This window comes from Coenobita brevimanus, chromosome 117, assembly GCF_032717465.1.
Source record: "Coenobita brevimanus isolate Jiangsu-jjx chromosome 117, ASM3271746v2, whole genome shotgun sequence".
Taxonomy (NCBI): domain Eukaryota; kingdom Metazoa; phylum Arthropoda; class Malacostraca; order Decapoda; family Coenobitidae; genus Coenobita; species Coenobita brevimanus.
Genome location: NC_137070.1, coordinates 2841094 through 2860545, shown reverse-complemented (window position 1 = coordinate 2860545; position 19452 = coordinate 2841094). Strand labels below are relative to the sequence as shown.

The following is a 19452-nucleotide window of genomic DNA, read 5'->3' as shown; positions in this document are numbered from 1 at the left end:
CCTGAGCGACAGTTGTGAAATATCAATTAGTTCCGTTTACGAATTCCTATTATCGTAACTAACCAACTGCTTCCTACAATAATTTGGAAATATACAGATAACTGGCCATGGATTTATTGTTTTTTGTAACAATTTTACGTATTAGGTTTCACCTCGTACAGATATAAGGAAGAGTATGGACACTATCGCTGACCGAAAACTTCTGGATACTCCGCCGGCACTTCTTAGGCCGACTGTACCAACCCACACACTCGACAGGCGTACAGTAAATACATGCATGACATCGTATCATGCATATTCATGTCAGTCTACAATCTGTACGTACATACAACAACACATGTGCACAAATACATTTATACTGTGTACGCAGTGACCTACACATGTACGTACACACTAAGTTATGCTCACATACACACAAGCCCTCATACCTCCGTACACACAGACATACATGCTCACACACACACACACACACACGTACAGTATAAACATACAACATTCATACATACATACATACATACAAGCTCAACTGCAGGTAAAAATCGATGGGTTCAGGTTCACTTTTTTTTTTTTTTTTTCCTCAGTATATTAACACAAGGATTTACCGTGCGTTCGTGGCCACTGTCAAACCTTCATAACGGGTACAGAGACTCTCCTAATATGCAGCGGGAATGCCTTTCTCCTTGTTCAAACCTGTGTACGTTTATGAGGGCGTGACTGAATCGATCAGGGAGTAAACGAAACAGGCAAATAACGACAACAAAAACTGCGACGTTAACATCAGATCAACAAAAGAAATAAACGAATAGGCAAGTTGCCCCTCCTCCCCCCACCCCCCCCAACCCCCCAAAAAGGAAATGAATGATTGAAAAAAGGGATGAATGAATGAATGCATGTATGTAACTACATAAGTACAGTTCATTCGTCCGTTTGTGTGTGTGTGTGTGTGTGTGTGTGTGTGTGTGTGTGTGTGTGTGTCTGTGCTCATACGTCCGTACACACAGACATACATGCTCACAAAGACACACAAATACATAGGTACAGTATAAACATACATACACGAGCACAACTGCAGCAGGCGAAAATCGATGGGTTCAGGTTCACCTTTTTTTTTTTTTTTTTTTCCAGCATAGTAACTGAAGGATTCACCGTGCGTTGATGACGGATAGAGAGCATCTCCTAATATGCAGCGGGAATGACTTTCTCGTTGTGCAAACCTGTGTACCTTTATGAGGGCGTGAGTGAATCGATGAGTAAGTAAAAGAAACAGGCAAATAACGAAAATAAAAACTGCGACGTGAACAACAGATCAATAAAAGAAATAAACGAATAGGCAAGTATTCCCCCCCTTCAAAAAAAAAAAAAAAAGGAAATGATTTAAAAAAAGAAAAAAAGAATGAATGAATGCATGCATGTAGGTAAGTAATGGAGTTCATTTGTGTGTGTGTGTGTGTGTGTGTGTGTGTGTGTGTGCGGAAAAGCCAGAGCTGATATATGGAAACCTAAACTGAGGGTCTGTCATCATCTCTCTTTGAAAAAGGGTTTTGGCCCTGAAAAGGGCCGAGATTTCTTTCGATCGAGGTGAGGGGTCTCTCGCCTTAGGCGCGCTCTCCACGGATGCGGCGGGCCAGCTGGATGTCCTTAGGCATGATTGTTACACGCTTGGCGTGGATGGCACACAGGTTGGTGTCCTCAAAGAGACCGACCAAATAGGCCTCAGACACCTCCTGCAGAGCCATGACGGCAGAGGACTGGAAGCGCAGGTCAGTCTTGAAGTCCTGGGCAATCTCACGGACGAGACGCTGGAATGGCAGCTTCCTTATAAGCAGCTCAGTGCTCTTCTGGTAGCGGCGGATCTCACGCAGGGCCACAGTGCCAGGCCTGTAACGATGGGGTTTCTTGACGCCGCCGGTGGCAGGGGCAGACTTGCGAGCGGCCTTGGTGGCCAGCTACTTGCAAGGGGCCTTGCCCCCAGTGGACTTGCGTGCAGTCTGCTTGGTACGAGCCATGGCTGAGCGTGACTGAGCGAGCGAGAAGAGCGAGAGTGTTGGCGCGCCGCGCTTGGCAGCGGCCTTTTATGCCGCCTCAGGACTGGCGGCGTGTGAATGGTCGGGGTGTGATGTACATGGCGATGATTTACTGTTCATGCTTTTCCGATGCAATTCCTGGTTTGCTTGCAAAATTTGGCATGCACTGTGGCGTGACCTGGCTACGACACCTCTCTAGGATTGGCCTCCTGGGAGCTGGGGTGGGGCCTAGGCCTGAAATCAAGGTTAGATGGATAAGGTTCGTACTTGCACGACCAACACTGGGCAACACCACCCTTCAGGTTCGTCTTTCCGGGGGAGGGGAGGGTGCGCAACTGCGTCCCTGCTCTCCTTCGGCAGCGAGCCTTAGCTCGTGTAGAAGCTCTGCAACGCTGGTCGTCTGCAGACTACTACACTGACGGCTCTGTCACTGCAGACGAAGCTGCGGGTGCAGCCTTCGTCTGTGGAGATGAGGTGGTGTCGTGGCGACTCACACCAGGCGCATCAGTGTTTCAAACGGAGCTTACAGCTATTCTGGGAGCATTAAGGCATGCATACCATCATGCACACTATAACATCGCTGTGCATTCTGACTCACTTTCAGCGATCCGCGCAATCCATTCTCACACCCTAGGAAACAACCCCTTCCTTCTATCCTCCATTTTCCTGTACGCCAGGAAAATTAAAGATAATGGAGGTACCATTTTCTTACACTGGGTGCCGGGCCACGTAGGCCTACAGGGCAATGAGCGGGCAGATCAGGCTGCTAAAGATGCATACAGCCTACCCAACATCACCTTTAATCTTCCTGACTCCCCTCGAACAATCCTGGCACCAATCATCAAAGCGACATGGCAGTGGACTAGAGAGGAACACCAACTCCTCACTGCAGAAGCCTCCCGCTCTGCCACATGGTACGGCAGGGCCACGGGTTGTGTGCCTCTTCCACCTCTCCCACACACACCCAATTATGTCCTAGTCCGCCTACGTCGCTTGCGGCTTGGATTCCACTGTTACGATCAAATTGCTAATACCAATCCTAGCCCTTGTCATCACTGCCAGGACCAAGAACCCTCGCCACTACACCATTACATCCTACGGTGTCCAGTCACACACCCTCTCAGAGCAAACCTAAACAGAGGCTTCACCTGGACTCACATTGATGAAATTGATGCCCCTTCTATTATAGCCAACATGCCACTTCAAACCATACTTACCACAGTAGAAAAATATCCCCCCCCACGATAAAGGACAGTGCACTACGCACTACACCTAACCATTTTTACGACCAGGTATTGCACCTCCACAGCACTTCTTCAAATTACTTCAACTTAATCATCCCCCTATTACAGAGTACTCCCCATTCATTTATTTAACAGTGCAGCCGCACGTCACTGAACGGGCTCACAAGTTTGCCCGTGCTTCAGTATTGCACTGAGGCGAATATCCCACCACCACCACCACCACCAGCGGAGTCGTCATCATTGTTTGTGCTGGGAGCGGAGCGGACACTCACTACTACTGGGTCTGAGCAGCAGCTGTAGACACTATGACTAGTCGAGGCAAAGGCGGCAAGGGTCTGGGCAAGGGAGGCGCCAAGCGACACCGCAAGGTGCTTCGTGACAACATCCAGGGCATCACCAAGCCTGCCATCCGTCGTCTGGCTCGTTGTGGCGGCGTGAAGCGTATCTCGGGCCTGATCTACGAGGAGACCTGCGGTGTTCTCAAGGTGTTCCTCGAGAACGTGATTCGCGATGCTGTCACCTACACTGAGCACGCCAAGCGCAAGACCGTGACCGCGATGGACGTGGTGTACGCCTTGAAGAGACAAGGGCGCACCCTTTACGGCTTCGGCGGTTAAGAGGGTGCGTGCCTAACTGCATGGCACTATTCCACCTGGCCACGGCAAAGCACACAACAACAATAACCACCCCCAGACCTCTTTTAGAGGTCCACACCTAATTTCTGTGAAAGAGAATGAATGAAGGCATAGTAGTATAAGTAAATGCAGACGTTGAGCAGGCTAGCTAGCACCTTTTTTTTTTTTTTTTTTTTTTTTTTTTAATGTAACGGATATGAAGACATGTAATGCAACCCAACCAACTCTTACCACACCTAACATAACCAACCCTAACCTACCTGAACCATACCAAACCTCCCTCTCTCTCTCTCTCTCTGGCAGTTTAAAAAAAAAAAAAAAATTGGGGGGTTAGGCAACTGTCAATTTTGCTTCTACATCTTCTAATTTTAATGGACGTCTGCATACACATACATTATCACTTATTTTGCTGGACCATTGCTTTCTCTGTCCCTCTGATCTAACCCCCCCCATTTCAGGAAAGCTTTCTCCATACCTATCAGGGCAATTTCCATCCTGTTGCGAGAGCATCTCCTCTGCTGTGCTCAGGGAGTCGCCTCCATAAATCGTGAAGGCAAATCCCACTATTCCAAGGTATTTCTGCCTTCATATGCACGAGCAGCAAACTTGAAGGATGCACCTAGAGAATAGAAGACAGTCAGTCACGTCAGTGAGGCACCACACACACAGTGCATGATATGAATGCCTAAGTGTTAGACAGACAGAATGTCTGCATATGAACAAGTTATCCCTTGAATTTGTCGCTGTCACGGCCGTTTTCTCTAAGTGCCAAAACCCACCAATCACCCATCGTACAAGCATTGCATCAACCGCCATACAACCGCTGAGGCCTGAAATCAAATTTAAATGGATCTGGTTGGTACTTGCACGACCGCTAGTGCATTATATAGAAGAGGTGGTTGACAAGGTGGCTGACACTCGCCTCCCAACAGTTTCACTAAGCAGGCCTTCACCGGAGTTCGCAGTTCGATAGCTGCTGCTGCTGCTGCTGTTGATGATGATGATTATTATTATTATTAATCTTGATGATGATGATGAATGAATGAATGGATGGATGGATGAATAGATAGACTAAGGTTTTTGATTTTATAGGAACTAGTTGTTGCAATACTACTCCTAATGACGAGAGAAATGAATGAATAGTATTTTCTTAATTATTCCTCTTATTTGGGGGTGTTAAATCCACCATGGTCGTCACCACACGGATAATATCAGTCTGTCTCTCTATGTAACTCCACATGCTCCTCACAAATAACTCATTTCCACTGCTCTCACTCTTGACTTGCGTCTTTCCAACATGGTCCAAACTTCACTTCCATACGTTAGAGTTAGTATCACGATACTGTCATGCACTGCCTTTTTTACTTCCATGCTCACATCCCTGTTCCTTATCACTGCTTTGAAAGAACCAACAACCTTTCTTCCCTGTTGTACCCGTCCAAGCACTTCACTCACTAAACTTCCATCCTTACTCATCACACTACCCAAGTACTTACACGCACACACATTTTCCATTTCCTCCTCATCCAGCCTCACTGTACATTCAGTGACTTCACTTCTCTCAAACACCATAACCAGAGATCAGGAAAATATGTGAAGCACAAAAAATATTTTCTCACGTTTTCTGCAAAGAAAAAAAAAAAATGATTTCCGCTAAAGATGCACCAAAATGGCCTAAATAACATGTTTATCAGATCTCTGGTAATGACTGACAGAAGACAGCGTCTTACGGAAGAAAATCTGAACAAAATCATGGTTACAAACTGTTTTTACAATCGTTCTGCAGTCTGAGCTTTATCTTACAGTACTATGTTTTGTATACAGGTCTGTAGCCAGAATTTTATTTCGGGAGGAATCGTTAGCTAATTCAAAAAGTTAATCATATGTTCCTTTCCTTTTTTCTCATTTTTTAGCTACGGTATATGTACTTAATGTCAGTTTATGGCTTGCTGATACGATCAATTGATCATTCGGTATTATATAAGCTACTGTTTTGAAATGTCAATAGATTTCAGGGATAATCCACCCCTGTCCCCCTTGGATGCAGGATTGGTTGGTATCATTTCTGATTTAGTTTTCCTGAATTTTCACCGAAATAAAGCACTGATTAAAACTACATATTTTAGTTCTACCGTCATATATTTTAGTGCAAACACGTAATACACAGAAAAGCTAAAATGGCCTAAATAACATTTCAATCCGATCTCTGACCATAACTTTACTCTTCCCTACACCCACCGTTGATTCCGTTACACACACTCCTAAACTCATTCACCAAGCCTTGCATATGTAAATGACGTAGCAAAATATAAAGAACGAGTATGTAAATGAAATAGCTAACGATTATCAAGAAACGTTATAAATATACAGAACGATTAGATAATGAAATAATAGGTAATACAATAAACAACAAAGATATGTTAGTGGAATATGGTACGCAAGTGCATGTAAACAGTGATTAGCAGCAAAGTACTGGTTACCTTATAACATCAGCATCTCTAATTAGGCTATTCACAAAATCGTCATACCAAGCAACATTTACGGTATACAACAACAAAAAATGTCTACCTGTCCCAACCCACATAAAAATACATAAATACCGTAGCTACGTAAAACAAATACCTATATTCTATAATTATTAAAAAAAAAAAAAAGGTAATACCGGCCTATTTATTTAAAAAGAAATTATCCTACCATGCAACAATTAACGGGAAAATAATGGTAAATCATAATTACTGCAACTTACCTCCTAATACCCTACAGTGCAAGTTGCTAGCCAACCATGACAAGTTATCGGTATATCAGTTAAATACCTTCTAGTCAACTGGGGTCGCATTCAGATGCGCCTGGGGTTGCAACTATTACTATAATAATCCAGACTTCCACATCCTAACAAAACTAACCTAACTAATCTAACATCCACAGCCTAACCCAATCTATTCCTTATCCTAGTCCAATTTTATTCTAGCCTGTAGTCAAAAAGGTTCACATTAAATGAGCCTGTGTCTGCACAAAGTAATCTAGACTTGCACATCCTAACACAATTATCCCAATCTGACCAATCTAACATTACCACAGCCTGGTACAATCTAATTTTCCCCAACACGATTACTAACCTAATCTAACCAACCTAACGTAACCATAGCCTAGTCTAATCTAATATTCCCCATACACAACTACGTCCATTCAAAGACGCTTTTTATATTTTAGTTTTGCTACCTCCAGACAGCTTTACTCAATATGGGAGATCGCACCTGTAGTGGCAGACCAATGGACGATGCACCTAACCCCGCCAGTTCTGTGTCTTTACTATGCTGAATAAAATCGTTCCAAGTCGCTCAAATGTTGTATAAAACCGTTCTAAGTCTCTCTTAAGCAGAACAAATTGGGCATGTCTTTCCTAAGCTGACTAAAATCGTTCTAAGTCTTTTCTAAGACTTAGTTCTCTCCTAAGAAAAATAATATTGTTCTATATTCTCTATGCCGAATAAAACCGTTCTAAATCCCTTATCCTCCATAAAAATGTTCTACAACTCTGTTAAGCTGGAAAAAAAACGTTCTAAAACTCTCTCAAGCTGAATAAAAACGTTCTACAACTCTCTTAAGCTGAATAAAAACGTTCTACAACTCTCTCAAGCTGAATAAAAACGTTCTACAACTATCTTAAGCTGAATAAAAACGTTCTACAACTCTCCTAAGCTGAATACAAAAGCTCTACAACTATCTTAAGCTGAATAAAAACGTTCTACAACTCTCCTAAGCTGAATACAAACGTTCTACAACTCTCCTAAGCTGAATAAACTCGTTATAAAACGCTCCTGCGCTAAATAAAATGCCAGGTACAAAAAATAAAGGGAATTATAAATATCAGATTAGAGAGAGTAATGTAAGCGGCTCTAGGTTAACCTAACCAAGCCTCGACAATTTTTAATCCATCAATCTGGTGGCTTTTACTGTTTTATTCTTGCTAACTTCAGCGACTTTATTCAGCTGTGGGAAGACCTAGTGTAGTGAGGGGGACACGGAGGCTGCATCTAACCTAACCTGTTTGAAAAGTATCACAAGAGCTGAAAAAAATTGTCTGGCTAGCAAGAATAAACCATGTCATTGGACAGACGGCATTAAACATCATTTGATCTACCCTAACCCAGCCTAACCTATCTTTCTATCTATCTATGCCAGACGCCTCAATCCCGTTCGGGGTGGCCACAAACAAATCGCCTCCACGTCGCCCTGTCCCCCCCCCCCATCTTTACTCAATCTTAGTCAAATATGTCTTAAAACCTACACAAATTCATCCAACAGCCAAATTTTTGACATCTTCAAAACACATAAGCAATTTTACCACTGGCACAAATTTAACCAAAACATGTTAATTATTGGCATAAATAAAACCTACACAATTCTAGCACTGGCACAAACAAATTTTTGACAATTTTAACTCCAGTACAAATAACGCCTAGACAATTTATACACCAGGCTGTGGTACAAAAGAAGAAAGCATACAATGAATGGAGGAGAAACAGGGGCGTGGAAGAAGTTGAGAGGCGGAAGAGACAGTTATATGTAGAAAGGAAGAGATTAGTAAGCGAGAGTAAGAAGAGAGTGGATGAGGAATTTGGATCGAATTTGAGTGCAAAGTGGAGGGACTGTAAGAAAATGTTCTGGAATGAGGTGAAGAGAGTAAGACAGGGTGGCAGTGAAGTTAGCTGGCGAATGAAAGATAAAAATTGTATATTACTACTGAAGAAGGGAGAAAAAGTGAGCAGATGGAGAGAACACTTTAAGGAGCTGTTGAACATAGTGGATGGAAGGAATGCGAGTATAAGTGGCTGAGGAATGGCTGGGAGAAGCAGGGAGGTGGGAAGACAGGAAGAAATCAGTACGATAGAAGTTGTGGAGGCAATGAAGAAAGTTGAATTGGGGAAAACCCCAGGAATTGATGGAGTGTGTGGTGAAATGCTGAAGCATGGGGGAGCGATAGTAGTAGAATGGATATGGAAGATGTGCAGATAGGCCTGGGTGGAAGGTAGAGTCCCGGGGGATTGGAAGTCAGGTATAATTATTCCCTTGTACAAAGGAAAAGGCGAAATAGAAGTGTGTGGTAATCATAGGGGCATCTGTCTTCTTAGTGTAATAGAAAAAGTGTATGGTTCGATACTTATTGACAGAGTTAGGGAAAGAACAGAGGAATTAGTTGGAGAAGAACGGTGAGGCTTTAGGAAGGGGAGAGGTTGTGTAGATCAGATATTCATTCTTAGATCTTTAGTGGAAAAGTTTCTAGAGAAGGGAATGACGTTGTATTCGGCTTTCATGGACTTGGAGAAAGCATATGACAGGGTGGATAGACAAGGATTGTGGAAAGTATTAAGAATATATGGAGTAGATGGGAAGTTGTTGAACGCTGTGAAGAGTATGTATGATGGTGCTAAGGCTGCAGTGTGTGTGGATGGTGAACAGAGTTAATTTTTCTCTTTGAAGGTTGGGTTGAAACAGGGATGTGTCATATCTCCATGGCTGTTCAATCTGTACATGGATGGGGTAATAAAAGACGTACAAGGTAGGGCAAAGGATGTTGGAGTGGCCCTGGTGAGAGAGGGTAGTGTTTGGAAACTCCCTGTACTGTTGTTTGCAGATGATACTGTGTTGTTGAGTGAACACGAAGGGGAGCTGCAAGGCTTGGTAGATGAGTTTGGGAGAGTGTGTAAGAAACGGAATCTAAAGGTGAATGCAGGGAAGAGTAAAGTGATGGTCTTTGAGAGAGGTGAAGTCAGTGAATGTACACCGAGGTTGGATGAGGAAATGGAAAATGTGAGTACGTTTAAGTACTTGAGTAGTGTGATGAGTCAGGATGGAAGTTTGGAGGATGAAGTGCTTGAAAGGGTACAACAAGGAAGAAAGGTTGCTGGTTCCTTCAAGGCAGTGGTAAGAAACAGGGAAGTGAGCATGGAAGTGAAAAAGTTACTACATGACAGTATTGTGATACCAACTCTAACGTATGGTAGTGAAGCTTGAACGTTGTTGGAAGGACACAAGTCAAGTGTGAGAGCAGTGGAAATGAGTTATTTAAGAGGAGCCCGTGGAGTCGCATTGAGAGACAGGCTAATAAATGAGGATATAAAGGAGCGATGTGGTGTGGATGTGGATGTGACAGGAAGCATTAGGAGGAACACACTGAGGTGATTTGGCCATGTGGAGAGGATGGAGGGTGAGAGACTGACGAGGAGTGTATGTGAGTGATGTGGAGGGGGGGAGAGGGAGGAGGAGGCCGAGGATGAGATGGACGGATGGGGAGGAGAGGTATATGAGAGAGGGGGGTGTGAGTTGGGAGAAGGGCAGTGATATGGCAGGAGACAGGGCGACGTGGAGGCGATTTGTTTGTGGCCACTCCTTACGGGATTGAGGCGTCTGGCAATAGATAGATAGACAGACAAATAAAACCTACACAATTCTAGCACTGGCACACATAAATCTTTGACAATTTTAACACTAGTACAAATAACACCTACACAATAATACACCAGCACAAATAAAGCATACACAATTCTAGTACAAATAACACCTATACAATAATACACCAGCACAAATAAAGCATACACAATTCTAGTACAAATAACACCTAGACAATAATACACCAGCACAAATAAAGCATACACAATTCTAGTACAAATAACACCTATACAATAATACACCAGCACAAATAAAGCATACACAATTCTAGTACAAATAACACCTATACAATAATACACCAGCACAAATAAAGCATACACAATTCTAGTACAAATAACACCTATACAATAATACACCAGCACAAATAAAGCATACACAATTCTAGTACAAATAACACCTATACAATAATACACCAGCACAAATAAAGCATACACAATTCTAGTACAAATAACACCTATACAATAATACACCAGCACAAATAAAGCATACACAATTCTAGTACAAATAACACCTATACAATAATACACCAGCACAAATAAAGCATACACAATTCTAGTACAAATAACACCTATACAATAATACACCAGCACAAATAAAGCATACACAATTCTAACAACAGCTCAAATACAACCTACACAATTTTGACATAAAAGTCTCATTTCTCTATCTTCATAAAACCCAGACAAATTTAAAACATGTCCATTTCTAACTTAAAAGCCTAGGCAAATTTATCGAAACCACCTCATTTCTAACTTCTTACACAGAAAAAAATTATAACAGCTTCATCTCTAACTTAAAACCTAGATGAATTTAACATAATAGGCTCATTTCTTCTACTCTAACTTAATCAAACTTTTTACACTAACAAAAAGTACCGGTAAATGAAAATAGTGAAACAAAAATGAGGAACATGAGAGAACTATTGAAGGAAGAAAATTTGGGGGAAAGCAGAAAAATAGTACTAGAAAATTTAATATTGAGAGTGGAAGACATATGGAAGGAAATGAAAAACTTGCAGGAAGAAAGAATGTGATGGAAAATGAGTATCTAGGTGAGAGTGAAAGAGAAAATAAAGAACAAAGTCACTCATAAAACAAATGAAAACAGAAAACATAACAGTACAAAGTAACAAAATGATGGTAAAAGTGAAATTAAAATTTTGTATGCAAACTGTAGAGGAAGTAAAGAAAAGCAGGTAAGTTTAAGAGAAGTGACGAACAAAACAGACCTAGAAATTATAGTCCTTAATGAAACATTCTTGAGAAGAGAAGTGGTGAAGGTAGGTTATAAAGCATATAATAATAACAGAGAAAATAAAGTGGGTGGAGGAATAGAAATTATAGTTAAAATAAATTCAGAGTTAAACACAGTAAAAATTAGTGAGGAAACAGGAGATGCAGAAATGACAGTAACAAGAGAAACCAGAAAAAGAAGCCTGAATGTAATTAGTGTATATGGAAGAACAGAAGGATGTGAAGAACAATAAAATTTGGGAACAGTTTCAGTACTGTATCTTAACCCCTTAACCACGGGGCGTCACTTTCGTGACGCTCGGCTACAATGGATCATACCGCGGGGCGTCACTTTTGTGATTCTGTGTTATTTTGAATTATCCCGGGCTCTCAAGTGGTGGCTTGTATCATCTATCAGTACTGCCAATGTCCAACACTAGTCAGCACTCCAAATCTCACCTGTACTCCCATCCATTGTTGACATTTTAGCTATTTTACCCCCTTCGTGACTCCCCTCCCTACCTGCCCTCCATTACCCTCTCCTCTCACCTCCCACGCCGCGCTGCGCTACGGAAATTTCCCCCTTCTCTTTCCACAGATTTCATCCATTGAAATAAGTCCTATGCCCTATATTTTTACCCAATAATATATACCAAAAAAAAAAACAGGTAAGTGATAGTGTTATACTCCAGAAATTGGCTAATTATCACCTGACAACACCTCACGTGCATTCATTCGCTAAATTACCACGGTAATTTCCCCTTTGATTTATGCCTTGTAATCAATGTCTGTAATAAAAATATATATCAGAAAGGAAGGGAGAATCCTAATTGACATTTACATTCACCTGGAACAACCTATTTCTTTATTTATTGCCGAGACTTTCTACCTATAAAAAATTAGCATGTACGTTAGCAGCAGTAAGCCTAAAGTGTCATTGTCAACCCTTCCCTTCTCAGATAATTTACCCCCTTCGTGACTCCCCTCCCTACCTGCCCTCCATTACCCTCTCCTCTCACCTCCCACGCCGCGCTGCGCTACGGAAATTTCCCCCTTCTTTTTCCACAGATTTCATCCATTGAAATAAGCCCTATGCCCTATATTTTTACCCAATTATACCAAAAAAATAAACAGGTAAGTGATAGTGTTATAATCCAGAAATTGGCTAATTATCACCTGACAAAACCTCACGTGCATTCATTCGCTACATTACCACGGTAATTTCCCCTTTGATTTATGCCTTGTAATCGATGTCTGTAATAAAAATATATATCAGAAAGGAAGGGAGATTCCTAACTGACATTTACATTCACCTGGAACTACCTATTTATTTATTGCCGAGATTTTCTACCTATAAAAAATTAGCCTGTAAGTTAGCAGCAGTCAGCCTAAAGTGTCATTGTCAACCCTTCCCTTCTCAGATAAGCCACGGCATTTAGTTCCTTGTCCTCCACTGCAGAGACAACATGTCGCACTCGCACCCCGCCATTCCTGCCGCTTCTGCGCCCATTGCAAAGGGCCCCGTGACCTCTACCCCCAAGAAAAGTGTTGAGGCAAGCAGGAAAGGCCTCAGTGACTCTGCAGTGGCACGAGAACTTGCTGAATTGTCCATGATAATAATGGACAGTGATTTTGACGATTCCGGTGAATCGTGTGATGAGCCAGGTGAAGTTATCGCGCCAGAAACAGCGACAACAAGTGCTCCTACCAGTGAATTAGTGTCTAGCTCCAAGGGAAAGGAGCCTTTAGTGCAGGAAGGACAAGAATTTGGGAAGGGAGTGAAAAGGCGGCGTGTTAGCCCCAGAACAATGCCCCCACGTGACCCAGCCCGCCATGAGTCACGAGTGCATTCACCTCCCCGTTCCCCAAGCCCCGCTTTACTCATCTCGTCATCATCGTCGGCTGAGTTATCTCCGGAGTCTTCGTCGTCGGAGTCACCACCAGCATCAACAGTGAAGGCCGGCCGTAGAGGTAGAGGTAGATCTAAGAGAGTGAAAAGTAGTGTAGCTAGTAGGGTAAGGGCTGCTAGTGCTGTACGGCAACCTAGAGTCAGTGAGAGTGACCTTGACAGAGATAAGCCTCCCTCTCAGCCAACCTCCACCACCACCACCACCACCAGCCCTCCACCGCCACGTCAGGGAATCCTGGACGCCTTCGCATGGACGGAAGGGTCAGATTTTGTCCCCGAAAACCTGGTTTTCGATGAGAGCTCGTCAGTTCAGCCTGCCTTCACTATGGACGAAAATGCTGAGTGTGTCGACTACCTTTTGGCCTTCCTAGATGACGAAGTCATGCAGCACATATGTGATGAGACCAACAGGTTCGAATCACAACGTGCTGCTAGTGGTACAGGTGCAGCCAAGATGCAACAGTGGACCATGCTGGGAGTGCAGGAGCTGTATGAGTTCTTTGCCCTCATGCTTCTTATGCCACACTCCAAGAAGCATGAGTTGGAAGAATACTGGTCCATGGACCCCTTACTACCCTCACCGACCTTCAACAAGTACATGGCCAGAGATTGCTTCCGGAACATCATGGGAAACCTGCACTTTGCCGATAATGATGCACCTTCCCAAACAGACCCACTCTGGAAGATCCGGGAGATTCTGAACAGAATGAAGGATAAGTTCATGTCATTCTTCCACCCATTTCAGAAGGTTGTCATTGATGAGTCCTTGGTTTTGTTCAGAGGACGTCTTCGGTTTGTTCAGTACATTCCAAGCAAACGCCATCGCTTTGGAATTAAGTTCTTTGTACTGTGCAACTGTAAGACGGGGTACATCCTTGACTTCGTCACATATTCAGCCAGCACTGTCGATCTCGATAAAACACACCCCCTTGGCTTCTCAGGCTGTGTAGTGAAAGTACCTCCTAGAAAAGTAATTTGGTGGGAATCATGTGCTGTATACAGACAACTACTATACAGCACCGAAACTTGCCAAATACCTTTCTGAGCACGGCATTGGCTCCTGCGGCACTGTGAAAAGTAATCGTGCCAACTTCCCCAAATTCCCAGAGGCGGGAAACTCGCAGCGAGGAGACGTGCACCTACGCAAGTCTGAGAAGATGCTGGCAATACGGTGGCATGACAAGAGAGTCGTGCACATGCTCACCACCGTACATAAGGGGAAGATGACAGTGGGAAGGTCGACCGTAGGACAGGCGAACCTGTGATGAAACCTGATGCTGTGTTGGGCTATAATATAAACATGCGGCTGGTGGACAAGTCCGACATGATGATTGGTGAGATCGACTGCCTCAGGAAGAATACTAGGTGGTGCAGGAAAGTTTTTCTGCATCTCATAGATATGACGATGATGAATGCCTTCATCCTGTACAAGATGAAGGTAAAGCCACCCAAGTCCTTCTCCCTGAGGTTGTTCGCCAGGACTTGTGTCCAGCAGCTGCTGGAAAAATATGGTAGGGTGCAAGCAGCAACTCCAAGGCGCCATCCAGTTACACTTCCCGACCGACTTGAGCAGAGGGCGTATATGGATCGGCACAGACTTGAGCCAATGCCTGCCACAGGGAAAAGGAAGGCTGCGATTCGCAGGTGTCAGGTATGTGCGCATACCACACGCCGCACACCTGAGTACAAACGCACCTCTTGGCAGTGCACTGAATGCCAGGTTCCCCTCTGTGTAACCTGCTTCGATTATCACAGCCAGAAGCAGTTCTAACAGTGCAAGTGTGGAAGCAGAATTATTTGGAAATAATGTGTAAATAATGTGTAAATAATGTGTAAATAGCAGGTGAAAGCAATGGATGTTCAGTTCATATGATTGAACAGTGTATTATAGTTTTATCTTACTAAAAGTGACAGTGAATAACATATTGTAAGTAAAATAGAAGGGTAAATATTGAAAATAGAATAGAAAATGTAAATAGTAATGTAAGTAATTAGTAATATAAGAATATGAGTACAAATAATTTATGTTATAACAGTGAAAGTGAATCCGTGGCTCTCTACGTATTTTACTGACTGAAAAATTGAATGACTTCAGTGACAATAAAATAATACGACTGAAGGAAACTTATGGAGAAAGACTCCAGATATATATAAATGTGATACAGTAATAGAAATATAAAGTGTGAGGGGTTTTATGAATAATAAATGACAGAGTGCCTAGAGCGAACTAGCGCAAGTGCGACGATCAGACGCGCTCGTAATTTCCATTGCTTTCAGTGTTTTTTTTTTTAGTATGGATCCAAAACTACTTGAAAATGGTAGAATAGTGTTTATAGTGTTTGTATCTGGCTGTGGTAATCATATAACGGGTTGTCGGGAAGTGTAAAGTGAAGACTTAGTTACCCTACTTCAGAGGTCTCCACAAGTCCTACGGAAACTGATGAAGGCTCAACAATCATTCCAGGAGAAAGCTGAAGGTATGTGCAATAAGCATATATAATTTTATTATTCTAGGACTAATAACTGATTTTTGGCAAATATTTTTTGAGAGTCTGTCGGAGCCCAAATAACCACGCGGGACACGCAAGTCATTGGTAAACAAGCCCGCGGTGTAGGGGTTAAAGATCATATTAGAAACAGAAATAATAGGTGAATATTATACAATCATTGGAGACTTAAACGCAAAATCTGGAAATGAGGAGAATGGTATAGTTGGAAATAATGCAGGGAAACATAAAGCAGGCAAAGCGCTGATCCAAATGGTAGAGAATGTTAAAGGTGTATTTGTAAATGGAACAGAAAAATGTAAACGTAAATGGACAGGAGTAAACATAAGAAATAATGAGGAAAAATCTATAGGCTACTAGATTATGTGATAAAGAACAGGAGTGTATATGAAGACATAATAGATATGAATATAGATGGGCACGGAATGTACAGGCAAACGAAATACAAAAACAAAGAAGTTAAAGAATCAGACCATAATACACTATTAATTGCAATGGATGATAAAATGACAGAGGTAAGGAATGAAAATGTAAAGAAGTACTTTAAAAAAAAAAAGGAGGAGGATGGGAAAAGTTTAAAGAAATGTGAAAAATGAAATTTTTGAGAGCATGTGGAAAAGAGTAAACAACCAAGAATAATGTATAGAAATTGAGTGGAATAAGTGGAAGGAAGCAGTGTATAATATACTGGATAAGGCATTTGGGAAAATAGCCTAAGAATATATATATAAAAAAAAAAGGAATAGATAAAAGGGTGAAGATATTAATGGAAAGGAAAAGGAAGATAAAGAAATATATGAAAAAAGAGAATGATAAAACCAGAAAAGCAAACTTTATAACAGAAAGAAAAGAGACTGAATAAAACAAAGCAAAATATAAAAAACGAAAATGATGAAAGAAGGAGAGAAGAAATTACCAATCAGCTTAATGATAACAGGACTAATGGTGATACGCTGTGGAAATTAAAGACTTAACAAGAAACCCCAGTGGCAATATACTGTATAGTGATAAAGATGGAAATGATAAAAGAAACCCAGAAATGATAAAAGAAAGAGTCACGGAATACTATAAAGATATACAAAACAAATGAAGTAACAGGATATGAGGAATACACAGAATGCTTAGAGAGTATGATAAGAGAATGTTGGATGTATGAAAACAAGGAAGAGGACAAATTTAAGTGAGGAAGAGGTGAAAAGGATAATTACAAAGCTAAAGACTGGTAAAGCAACTGGCCCAGATAAACTTGCAATGAAATGATAAAAAGATGTGGGAAATGTATGAAGGATTCAATAATAAGAATGATGATGAAAATATATGAAAGAGAAATAATAACAAATAAATGGCACAAGGCATACATAAAAAATATATATAAGGGAAAAGGTAACAAGATTTAAACAATTATAGAGAACTGATACTGAACTCACACCTGATGAAAATGATGCAGATAATAATAAAATGAAGGAGACAGAAAAGCTGGAGAACATGAGTGATTATCAGTGCGATACAAGGAAAGGAAAATCAGGGAGGGAACATATATTTTTTTTTATTATTATTAACGAAGCACAGCAAAGAAGTAGCAGTATCTTTTGATGTATCAAAGTGCTTTGACAAAATGGTATTAAAGGAAGTAATTAAGGAGTTATGGCTAAAGAGAATAAAGGGTAAAAACTGGAGAATGATATATGAAATTAATATGAAAAATTGATACCAATGACTGACATTGGGGAATGTAAAGGAGTGTATGTACAGGACATGATAAGACAGGGATCAGTGCTGGGGGCCAAGATAAGTTCAATAACTATGGATTCACTAATGAGAATGATGAGGAAAAAGAAAATAACTGCAAGACAGGAAATGTAAGGATACGCCCATTAATATTTCAAGATGATATCATAGTTGAAAATTACAAAAATACAAAATACAGGATAATCACTATAGAAGAGTTTCTAAAATTAAAGACTAAAAATGAATGAACATAAAGCAATCAGCATTAGTTGCGAAGGGAAAAACAGTAAAAATAAAGGGTAAAGAAATTATAACAACACGTAGCCATAAGTACCTGGGAAAAATTATACAAGAAAAAGGGAAACTGAATAATTAAGTGGAAAATATGGTAAATAAGGCAAGAGTAGCGGCAAATGAATGTATTAACATTATAAACAGAAAAGAACTGAAAAATAAAGTAGAATTATAAGTGGGCTAAAATTATTTAACATCTGTGTATTACCATAATGTTGTTTGGAGTGGAAAGCGGGAAAACAATAAGAGAAAAGGAAAAGAAAGCTCTATATAGTGTTCCAACTCAAGTAAGAAAATTAATCAAAGGACCAAGGACAACACCGAAATGTGCTTTACTAAATAAAACAAAGGAAGTAAAAACAGAACACAAAATTAACCAGAGAAAACTTGGAATATTACACTGAACTCAGAATAGGGAAGAAGTTGTTGAAGGTGAGAAACATTGTGAAGATTTTGAAAGAGAGTACATGAGAGAAATAAAAGACATTAAAGAAAAGTACAGCATACCTGAAAACTTAGAAACATCAGGAGAGAGTAGCAAAAAGGGTAATAAAAGAAAAAATAATGACAAAAAATAAAGAAGAAATTTGTGAAGACATGAGAAAAGGCAGTATGGCAAAGTAATCAGTGGAAGAAGAAATAGGCCTACAGAGATAATTAGAGAAACTAGAGTCTGAAAGTGCAAAGATAATATTTTTGATGCGAACCAAAACTCTAGAACTGAGGGAAAATTATAAGAAAAAGTATGAGCCTAACCTAATATATGAGATGTGTCAAGAAGAGAATGGAAATCAACACCATTTATTCATATGTGAAGCATACGAAGATATAACAAAAGAAATGAAAGGAAAAGAATCAATAATAGATATACTAAAACAAAATGAATTACAGGTGGTAGCAAATACAGTGGGCAGAATACTGAAACGAAGAGAATTATGAATATAAGGAACAGAGAAATGAACAACAGAGAGAAAAGAAAATGCCATCTTGTTTAAAAACCAAAGAGTTATGTATAACTCTGTGTTAAAAACAAATCTCCCGGATGGGAGAAGGCGACAACTAACAATATAACTTTACCGAACCAAGCTTAGACAACTTTAACACTGAATATGCCAAACAATATAACCAAACCACGACCAAATATTATAAAACAAACGTTTCAAAACATTAAAAACAAAATAATCTATTATACGCAACAGGGGAGTCGTCGTTGCAACTTTTCCTCGAGATTTATTTTGAATTTAACTGGTGCGTTACTAAGGCAAACCGCTATAAAATGCCCGTAGCTGTTTTATTACCTACATCTACTCACTCTGAAGCACATCGCTCATGGTTTAGTACGTTATATCCTTAGGTATTTACAAATCCCGCTTGGTCCGTTGGCTCATCAGTCCTCCAGAACCCATAGAAAATGAAGGAAATCAACTGC

The 19452-nt window shown here is 41.0% G+C and overlaps 2 protein-coding genes across 2 annotated transcripts; one reads left to right on the top strand and one right to left on the bottom strand.

Moving 5' to 3' along the window:
• Nucleotides 1-1595: 1595 nt before the first annotated feature.
• Nucleotides 1596-2612, bottom strand: LOC145419051 (histone H3-like). The gene is made up of 2 exons (XM_080287297.1): nucleotides 2583-2612; nucleotides 1596-1946 (listed from the first exon to the last, which is right to left on the bottom strand). The coding sequence occupies exons 1-2, from the start codon at nucleotides 2610-2612 to the stop codon at nucleotides 1596-1598; spliced, it is 381 nt and encodes a 126-aa protein (XP_080143423.1).
• A 961-nt stretch (nucleotides 2613-3573) lies between these two features.
• Nucleotides 3574-3885, top strand: LOC145419038 (histone H4-like). Its single transcript, XM_080287284.1, has one exon. The coding sequence runs from the start codon at nucleotides 3574-3576 to the stop codon at nucleotides 3883-3885; it is 312 nt and encodes a 103-aa protein (XP_080143410.1).
• The last annotated feature ends 15567 nt before the right edge of the window (nucleotides 3886-19452 follow it).